Source organism: Nicotiana tabacum, unplaced genomic scaffold (genome assembly GCF_000715075.1).
Source record: "Nicotiana tabacum cultivar K326 unplaced genomic scaffold, ASM71507v2 Un00344, whole genome shotgun sequence".
Taxonomy (NCBI): domain Eukaryota; kingdom Viridiplantae; phylum Streptophyta; class Magnoliopsida; order Solanales; family Solanaceae; genus Nicotiana; species Nicotiana tabacum.
The window spans coordinates 21651-32787 of NW_027438581.1; the positions used below are offsets into that span (position 1 = coordinate 21651).

Sequence of the window (11137 nt, forward strand, 5' to 3'; positions counted from 1 at the left end):
TGAGAAGGTTGGGCAATCCTCAACCACAGTAAATATGGATGGAGATGATAATATTATGGATTTGGTTGCGAAAGAGGCAGCCCAGATAAGAGAAAAAGTTGCTCGGGATGCTAAGGAAGTAACTATTAGAGATGCAGAAATTGCATATGAAGAAGAGATGGCTCGGAGATTGGCTCAGAATCAGCCCTTCGTTCTAGACCAGTACGGAAAAATACCACCCGACCAAGGGAGACCATTTGGCGTTTATGCTAGACCGGTCTACAACTTTGAAGTGTGAGACCCCTCCTATTGTAGCCAACAATTTTGAATTGAAGCAAGAGTTACTCCAAACCCTTCAAAACAACTGTGTTTTCAAAGGAAAGATGAACAAAGGTCCAAACAATAATCTAATGGACATCGAGGAGATTATGAACACCTTCCAATATAATGGTGTGTCACAAGATTCAGTTTATCTAAGGGCATTCCCATTCACATGAAAGATCATACAAAGCACTAGTTTAAAATCTTGCCCCAAGGATCAATTAGAATATGGGAGGAGATGACCAGAAAATTTCTTGCTAAGTATTTTTCCTCAGCTAAAATAGGCAAGTATAGAAGGGAAATCCGTAACTTCTGCCAGAACGAGACTGAGATCGGGTTTGAAGCATGGGAGATGTTTAAGGAGATTGTGCCAAAATATCAACATAGTGGATTTGAACTCTGGATGCAACTCCAGGACTTTTGGGATAGTTTGACATCATCCTCACGCAGAACATTGAGCAATGTAGCTGGGGGTCCGTTGATGAAAAAGACTCCAGAGGAGATAGTCACTATTATAGATGAGTTGTTTAAATATGCAAATTAGTGGCCCTCGGAAATTGTTAAAAGAATAAGATCAACTAGTGTTCACCACGTTGATACTAACACATTTGTGCTGGTATAGCTTGATGCCATGTCAAAAGAAATAAGGAAGCTGACCATAGCCTCAGTACATAATGAGCCTCATGCAGCATGTGATATATGTGGAAGAGGACACCCTAATGATGAATGTCAAGCTACCATAGAGTAAGTGAATGCGGTGGGTACTTATAATTTCAATGGAATGGGTAAAAAATACTCCGGGTTTACATGGAGTTCACCTAGGGGCACAGCAAATGCATGGCAATAAAATAACTCCACATTTCAACGAGCTCTAGGCTTCCAAAATCATCAAAGGCCGCAATTTCAGCCTCAATAGCCAATTCAGTCTGGTTTATAAGATTTGATGAAGTCTTTCATTGTCAAGACATATGAGAGACTAGATGCTCATGGTGCAGCTATCAAAGAACTTGGGACAGGTTTGTGAAATTTGGAGAGACAAGTGGGAAAGATTACAACTAAATTATCTGAGAGAATCCCAGGCAGTCTACCAGCTGATACTGAGAAGAATCCCAAAGAAACAGTAAATATTTTGACCTTGAGAAGTGGACAAGTTTTGAAAGATTACACTCTAATTCAAAAAGAAGTTGCGCCTGAAAAAGAGAGTGGGAATGAGCTGAAAATTGAAGATGATAAAAAGACTGAGAAGAAGAAAGGTAAGAAGGGAGCAGAGAAAAAGAAGAACAAGGAAACTTCAAGAAGGGAGGAATTTGATGATGTGAGCAAGCATATATCTACTCTTTCTTTTCCCCAAAAGATCTATAGAGAAAAGCTGGACAAGCAGTTTGAGAGATTTCTAGACATGCTGAGACAGGTTAATGTGAACCTGCCATTCACTAAAGTTCTGTCACAAATGCCATCTTATGCAAAGTTATTGAAGGAGATCCTTACAGAGAAGAAATAGATAAAAGAGACCAAGGTGGTCAAGCTCACAGAGCATTGCAGTGCAATCTTGCAAAACAAACTCCCACAAAAGTGTGAAGATCCAGGGATTTTTACCATACCTTGCTCTTTAGGCACTCTCAATTTTGATAAATCTTTATGTGATTCAGGTGCCTCAATAAATCTAATACCGTTGTCTATGTACATGAAGCTGGAGAATGAGATTGGAGAGATAAGGTCTGCACCAATGTCTATGCAGCTGGCAGACCAAACAACTACAAAACCCGAGGGGATATTATAAGATGTTTTGGTATGGGTCGATAAGTTTATATTTCCTGTAGATTTTATAGTGGTGAATATGGAGGAGAATAAGAAGGTCCTCCTTATCCTAGGAAGACCATTTTTAGCAATGGGTAGAAATATACTGGATATTCATGATAGAAAACTCATTCTTAGAGTGGGTGATAAGACCGTAACTTTTGAGACGAATATGGAAAAAGGGGTGAAACAAGAGAAGCCAGCTACAAGTGTTAAGTGGAAGGTGAAGGGTGTGAAAAACAGGCCCCAATGAATGAAAAAGACAAGTGTGGGGTGTACCCCAAGAAGGTTATAAGAAGTTATCTACATGGATGTGTGCACTAGTTCGGGCACATGGAATGGATCCCGACTTCGATTCAAATCCTGACTAGAGATTCAGGGAAGTTTCCTCTATCTTACACTTTTTAATTATGTGTTATGGGGACATGCCACAACTTAAAATTTGCGGTGGAGCATATTTGTATGTTGTATGTATATTAGTCTTAGTTTTTGCTTTAGTTAGCTTGATTGTTTTTTTCTTTATAGTAGTTAGAAAAAAATTGAAAAGCCATACAAACTTTCAAATTTTCGACTGTTCCCGATGATGGATATTATTCGACAGGTTTCTTGAGGAATTAAAGCCGAAAGAAAAGAGACAAAAAGATTTTCTTTTGTTGGTAGTGTAATAATCCCCCCCTTGGTTTTTCTTTATGTTGCGATTCTATTACAATGGTTTTGTTTGAACTGAGTATAGTTAGTTTTTATTTTTGGTAGAAGTAGGAAACCCCGTGCTATGAGTTTAATTGAAAGCAATATCTCTTGACTTTATTATGCCTTGAGAATAGTGAGTTCTTTAGTTGCGACGCTTAGGCTCGTTTTTTACTCTTGTATAAAGTACCTTAAATTGTATGATCTTAACATTGCTTAACTGTTTTGACTAGAGTGTCTTGATGAGTCCAATTCTGAGTGAGTTATGTTCCTTGTGTGTGTAAGATTTTTGTGTTATTCTATGCATTATATTTGATGTCTAGAACTTGGCCCGTGTGTTTGCAAAGCAAAATAGTAGTTTTATTTAGTCTTGGAGGTGATATAGGCCTTTCTTTATTGAGCAAGTTATATAATTTTACCAACCTAATTGTTATATATCTTAGTTAACCCCTTTTGAGCCTGTAAGTCTATTTCTTGGGCAACCACATTACAAGCCTTACCCATTTATTTGAATTTATCATCTATTTGAACCTATATACCTCTCTTGAGCACTTAAAAATTATTAGGAACTTTGTAAAAGTTGAAGTGCGGGGTGGCTGGTTTGGCTTTCGAGTGGAACTTATGAAATAAGGAGAATGATTCATTGTTTTTGAAAGTGTGAGCCACTTTAATTGAATAAGAAAAAAAAATTAGTTGTATTGTTGTGCAAAATATTTTCTGATAAGTGATAACTCTTGATGTAATTGTGCTTAAAGAAGTAGGGAGTTAATGCATATTGATGTGAAAGTGGAGTATGGTTTGACATAAGTGTGGGGTTTTGAATGTTAAATGTATGTATTAAAGTTCTTAAGGAGCTGTAGTCACTCTTATATCTACATATATCCTACCTATCCTATAGCCTACATTACAACTAGTTTAAAGTCCTACTTGATCCTTGACTGAATGAACTCAATTAGTAGAGTAGTACACTATGGGCAAGCCTATGGTTCATCTTCATGGCACATGAATATCGTTTCTGAGAGTGAGTGATTTCTTTTTATCTTGAGTTCCTAATTGTTCTTGAATTTTATATGTGTGAAACTACTCTCTTTTGTTGTGTGAGGGAACTTGATTCATGAATGAAAGGTAATGTCGTTCACCTCTATGTTAGTGTAAGTGAGTAAGTTGTGAATGATGTGTGGTACTTGTGAGTCAAATATTGAGGCAAGGATGTTACTCTATTGTGCTTAGCCAATTTTAAATATTCTTGGTATGTTGAGTCTTGAGTGTTGTTTATAAGGTCGTGTCTATATAGAGTATGGTTTGATTACTCGAGGACGAGCAATGGTTTAAGTGTGGGGTGTTGATGGTAGCAATAATCTCATGTTTTAGTCAATTAGTACATTCTAATTTATTGCACTTTAATTGAGTTTGAGTATTAATTGCTAGTGTTTTGTACTAATTTTGTGTTTTATGCCTTGTAGGAGTGTTCATATCTATGTAGAGGTTATGAAATGAATTCAAGCTATTCTGGAGCTTTGAAGTCTGAGTAAAAGCTCAAGGATTAAGTGGGGATTGTGATCAAGGATCAACGAATGATAGTGCAATTTAAGAACGAAACGAAGAATCGAGCAGGCATAATGCGCATTGTATAGCAAAATGCACAAAACTTTTCACTCAGAAATCTGTTTAGGCTCCACAAATATAGTTGGAAAGATATTTAAAAGGGATACAACTTTCATGTTTTACATTTTTCAAAATTCCAAACTTCTGCGGTGCGTGGGGCGGTGCATGAATTCCTGCAGTTTGTCAGAAATCAACTCTCTGAACTTCCCCACAAATTCCCCGCATGGCGCATCGCCCCATGAGGCATGCCTGTGCAAATTTGTAGAGTAATTGTACTATTTCGCATATAAAAAGGTGTTTTTGTTTGGACCCAACCCTACTTGGTATATATACACGGAAAAATATTATTTTTGGGACTTTTGACACATCTTAGACCTAAGTATGCCAAGGAGGAGTTAGAAAAGCAAAAACTCAAGGATTTCATCATTCAATTCTCACTTAAGACAAGAATTTGGATTGTTCTATGTTTTCCTTTAACTTAAACATTATTTTGATGAATTACTCCATATCCATGGAGTAGTTCTCTTTAGGGTTGCTGAATTTAGTGTATTGATACTTGTTTGTGGATAATTAACTCTAGTTTTATGTATTGAATTATTTTGGATGTTATAACTGTTGCATCTATATTCACTTGTTCATGAATTGAAGAGAGGCATAACTTGTGATATTGTTGCATTATATTTTGTTTGTTGAAGTCATTAATTCTTCTTAGTAATCAGAAGGGGCTTGTTAAATTGTTGATTAAACTTAATTAGGAGGATAATCGAGAGAGGTTCTCCTACAGACCAATCCATTACGAATTGCTGCATATCTTCACGTGCTTAAAATTGGTTCATCGTGTAAGGTTGATACATAATCGAGAGAGGAGTTTCTACTAAACAATTAAACTAATAACCAAGTGAATTCGAGAGACTCACTTGAACATCAAAAGTGAACTATCTAAAGTTAAATCCAAAACATTTATCTTGCACATATCCTATCAACCATATCTTCTCCCAATTGATAACTTCCTTTGCTTAGCATTGTCATTAGTCGATAGTTTAGACTCTTAGTTAACTTGGTACACCCTATGTTTTTGTACTTAAAAGTGCATCGTAAGTAAAATAATGTATGACCAAAAATGAGTTCATCTTTGGAAGTATATCAAGTAAGTTATCATGTTACCTCAGATGTTATATATATTGAAGATCATGTACAACAAGTATAAAGAGGGTTGGAAGGTTTAGAAGCTAAGTAATTAAAGAAAATAATGTTTCATCGAAAGTCGACAAGTTGGGAATGTATAACATGTACTTTTGGGGTGAGACTAGGGTGCTTAAAATGATAAAAAGGTTATGTTATGAGTTATGTTAGTCGTATGATAGTCATGTGTTATGTTTTGATGCCAAGTGAGTTGTGGAACAAAAGTGGATGAAAGTCATCACAATTACGTTCATAGGTTTTACTGAAATTTAGGTCAATTGTAACTGCGATTTTCTCCCAATATACTTAGAGTTACGGGGTCTTCTACCCATTAAACTGAAGATATATTAGTCTATTTTATAACCCATTAAACGATTTGTCAATATGTCATCAGAATAGAGAGGTATATGCATTTTCGCAAGACTGCGCAGGCTGCTAGGTGACAAGTAGGTGTGTCACCTGCTTGCTTAAATGAGAGTCCAAAAATGGACCAGTTTGGGTCGTCCAAAGAGACATTTTAAAGGAATCTTTTGTTCATGTAATACATTGATAATAGGGCACAATAACCAGACATAAACCCCTGCAAACATCCTCCCAAAAATTGAACACAAACCCTATTTAAATTTCTCTCCTTTTCAAGTTGAAGTTAGAGGCGAAACCTTGAGTTTGAAGAACCAGGATAAGAGCTGTGTTATTCAACAAATAAGGTAATTTTACTTCTCTCTTTCATATAATTTTGGCTATGTGTATAAAGCCATTCTAAAATTGTAAGAACTCATGGGACGGTGATCGGAAGCCGTGAGTTCGAGATTTTCACTTGTAACGGACTATTTTGTGGACTCTTTTGTGTTGCTGTTCAGTTGCGTGTTTTACTACTGTTTTATGGAGTTTTGGAGGAGGAATGGATTGGATAAATACCACATAAATGCAGGGTGGTGGGCTGGTCATTCGTCGTAACATTTTCGGGTCTTTTGACACTACTACGATGGTCGTTTTGTGTATGAAGAGATTGGGGTGTATTGGATTGTTTTGTTGTATTTTATGGTGTATATAAGATTGGAAAATAATGTATATATCATGTTATTGTTGTGTTCTTGTGTTGTTGGTGTTATCTTTGATGGGTTTTCAATTTCTTTAACTTATGTTTTGGATGATCTAACAAACTTATTGTAAAGAACCAGATAGGGAAACTGACACATTTGGTACACATTGTTAATGAACGTATTCCAGCCAGAACTCCAGCTAATGTGAATTGCTGCAAGTGTAGAAAATATAGAAATAATATAGGGACTTGATCCCTTGTGTTTCCCTGACAACACTACGAAAGTCAACTAAGCACAGCTGGAAAGTGACTGCTACAGAAACAGTGCACACAATGCAGCAGTTTTGCAGTCACTTGTACTTTGACCAACCAATTGCTTACATCATTCATATGATGCCATCAAAGGCATTTTAGCAAGAGTATTACAACAAAACATCACTTGAATACTTGAGAAGTCACTTCAAGTTTTCAATCCTTCAGAGAAAGTGAACTAAATTCGCAAGAGCCTCAAGAACAAAGTTAAATACTACTACAGACCAGTTCCCAAATCTAATATTTTGTTGTCCTTAGTTGAGTTGTAACTTTGTAATTATTCTTCATTGTAATTCCTAAATTGCTTAGCTAGAAACATTACTTAGGAACCCCTTTGTAAAACCATAAACCCTTTGTGTTTGTGTCGTGACTAGAGTTAGTCATGAGTTGAAGTCTTTGTAATAGGTGTATTGCAAAGTGGCTTGTAATAAGTGTATTACAAGTTAGTCAGGGATTAAGAGTTTAATTTTTAGATTGTATAGGTTGTAATCTAAAAGTTTCTCATAGTGAAGTTGAAATCCTGCCAGTGTAGGTCGTGGTTTTTTATCCCCTTGAGCATGGATTTTTCCACGTAATTCTCCCTGTCTTATTTACTTACTGTTTTATTAGTATTCACAGTGAAAACTCATAGTGGACCTGGTAATCTATAGTTTGGGGGACTCATATAAACTATCAATTGGTATCAGAGCGGGTTTCTCCTATCAGGCTAACACATAGGAAGGATCCTTATGACTGCTCCACTAAATTTTGAAGAAGGTCAATCTACGTATAGACCATCCAGGTTCAATGGGCAATACTATGGGTGGTGGAAGGCAAGAATGCATGATTTTATCATGGCTGAATATTCTGAGTTGTGGGATGTCAAATGTGATGGTCCTTATATCCCAACAAAGGCAGTTGGAGACCTTCCATTGACAATGCCAAAGACCAGAAAAGAATACACTAACCCAAACAGGAAAGCTGCAGAGAAATATTTTCGTGCCAATAAAATTTAGGTGTGTGGAATAGGACCTGATGAATATAATAGAATCTCTGCTTGTGAAACTGCCAAAGAGATATGGGAAGCTTTGCAAATAACACATGAGGGAACCACTCAAGTAAAACAATCTAATATTGATATGCTCACTACTGAGTATGAACTCTTTAGGATGAAAGACGATGAATCTATTCAAGATATGCACACAAGATTCACCTCTATCATAAATGAGCTACACTCACTTGGTGAAATCATTCCTAGGAACAAGCTAGTGGGGAAAATTCTTAGTATCCTGCCCAGTTCTTAGGAAAGCAAGGTGAATGCTATTACTGAAGCAAAGGACCTGCAGGAGCTGACCATAAACGAGTTGGTTGGAAATTTGAATACCTACGAGATGAAGAGGAAGATAGACAGTGAAAGAAGAGAACCAAAGAAAGAAAAAAACCTGGTACTCAAAGCTGAAAGCAATGACTCGAGCGAGGAGGACAGTGACATGGCTTACATAACCAAAAGGTTTAAGAAGATGGTCAGAAGAAATGTAGGAATACTAAAAAGGGGCAACTCCAGCAAACCAAAGAACTTTGATCTATGCTACAAGTGTGGAAATCCAGGGCACTTCATCAAAGATTGTCCTTTCCTGAAGCAAGAACACTCCAAGTACAACCTTGAGAAAGTAGCCAAGAGGAACCCGGTTCCTGACAAGCACTTCAAAAGGAAGAGGTCCGCTGACAATGTGGTGAAACAGGCTCTTGCAGCATGGGGAGATTCCTCTAGTGAGTCTGAAGATGAAACAGATGCAAGTGACAACTCCATGATGGCAGTTGAAAGTGAGAAAAATGAATATGATTCAATATTTGCTTTGATGTCCCAATTAGATGACGATGAAGACAATGAAAACAATGAGGTAAATTTGAAGTATGTTCAGAGAAATATGAAATTCTACTCTCCTAAGAAACTCATGTCTTTAGCTAGTGTATTGATTGATGCCTATCATAGTCTTGTGGAGGATAAGTATGCCTTGACCTTAGAGCTAGGAGAAGCTGAACAAACTAGAGATGATCTGGTGGTGTATGTAGTTGATCTAAAGGAAACTTTTTGTGAGTTGGAGAAAGAAAAAATTGTTTTAACCGAAAAAATTGCTAACATACAACATGAAAGAGATGACTTTGTGGTTGTAGCTGTTGACTATAATAAAACCATTGAGAACTTCAGTAAAGAAAAAGAGGCTTTAGTGAAGAGAGTGACTGAGATTAAGGAAGAAAAAGATGATCTCTTGGTAGTAATTGCAGACCTGAGGGAAACAATAGAGGGATTAAGAACTGAGTATAAACCTGGAAATTCTTGAAAAGGAAAAGAGGTAGCCAGTGAGGCACATATTAGGTTTGAAAATGAGTTAAAGGCTGTGAGAACTAGCTTGTATGTTGAAACTGAGAAAAACAAGCATCTCCAAACTGAACTGGAAAGAGTAAAAAATGATCTTGAAAAGTCCATAAAGTGGACCTGGTCCTCAGAAGCTATCACTGCCATGTATGTTAATAATGGTGGAAACGGACAGGGAATAGGGTTCCAAAGGTAGAAAATCCCTTACAACCCCCATAGCAAGTATGTTACTATATTAGATAACTGGCTGTGTACCCACTGTGGGAGTAACGAGCATTTCAAGGAAAATTATCAAGCTAGGGTCTAGTCTATTTATAAAAATAAAGTGTTTGTTGAAAATTTAACTACTAAAAAGGGACCAAGTGCCACCCATAAAAAATGCATATTACATGCATGGACTAAGAGAGCTCTTATTCATCCTCTTGCCTAATACAAGGGCCCAAACTTATTTGGGTTCCTAAAACTAACTCTTGATTTCCTTGTGCAGGGAACAGTGAACGGAAGCAGTCAACAATGGTTCATGGATAGTGGATGCTCAAAAAAGGGAGTGTATCCTTTGGCAATGGGAAAAAGGGGTGCATTCTTGGAGTTGGAAAATTTGGGAAATCACTCACTCACTCTATTGAGAATGTATACTATGTTAATGGTCTTAAGTATAGTCTCTTGAGTGTCTCTCAGATCTGTGATAAAGGAAACAAGGTGGAGTTCTTGTCCAAGATATGTACAGTTACTAATCTGGTAACTGGTGAAGTGATACTTGTGGCCAATAGATACAAGAACATCTATGTTGCTGATTTCGAGTATATACAAAGTGGTGATCTGAGTTGTCTAAAGTTGTTGATGATGATGTTGAACTCTGGCACAGAAGATTGGGGCACACAAGCTTCGCTCTTCTGAATAAACTAATTTAGAAGGGCCTGGTCTGTGGTCTGCCCGTGTCAAAGTTCAAAGTACAGAAAGTGTGTGATGTCTGTGCTAGAGGAAAGCATGTGAAGTCATCTTTTAAGCCTAAAAAGGATATCAGCAACTCACAACCACTCGATCTTCTTCATATGGATTTGTGTGGCCCAATGAGAGTGCAAAACATGGGAGGAAAAAGATACATCTTTGTGATAGTGGATGACTACTCCAGATTTACATGGACTCTATTTCTTAGAACAAAAGATGAACCCTTTGAGGTATTTGTGGCTATTATGAAGAAAATCCAGGTGAAGATGGTGTCTAGAGTAGCATGTATCAGATCAGATCATAGAACAGAATTTGACAATGCTAAATTTGATGAGTTCTGTAATGAAAATGGCATTACCACAACTTCTTTACCCCAAGTGTAGACATGTGATTTTTAACCCTCCCCAAAATTTCACCCATTTTAGCATGTAAATATTTAGTTTAGGCCTAATATTGCTATTTCAGCTAATTTTGACGCTTTTACTTTATTTCGTCACAAAAATGAAAATTACAAAAAATATTTTAGTTTACGTATTTTTCGTAAATTTAAATAAAAAATATACAAAAATAGTACCTTATATTTATTTTTATATAATCTTGAAAACACAAAAAAATAGTTCTATGTTTTATAGTTTAGTTCAATTAATTAAAATTAGTTTTATATTTTTATATTATAATTGTACATAATTTTAGAAGGAGGAATTAGTTTTAGGTTGGTTTATCCCGTCTTTATAAATCTAGTAGTCCATTTTTCTAGTCTTGGCCCAATTACCTAGCCCATCATTCCTAGGCCCATACCCATAACCTAATCCCTACTCCAATATAATAGTACTTAACACCTAAATATAGGGACACCAAAAAAAGGCCTAAAAATCTACAGAAAGAGCGCCGCAAATCAGAACCCACAC

At 36.6% G+C, this 11137-nt stretch overlaps 1 protein-coding gene across 1 annotated transcript; it reads left to right on the forward strand.

Annotated features, from left to right (window-relative positions):
• Positions 1–2137: 2137 nt before the first annotated feature.
• On the forward strand, positions 2138–8208 carry LOC142179094 (uncharacterized). Its single transcript, XM_075248915.1, has 2 exons — positions 2138–2320; positions 7921–8208. The coding sequence occupies exons 1-2, from the start codon at positions 2138–2140 to the stop codon at positions 8206–8208; spliced, it is 471 nt and encodes a 156-aa protein (XP_075105016.1).
• Positions 8209–11137: the final 2929 nt, after the last annotated feature.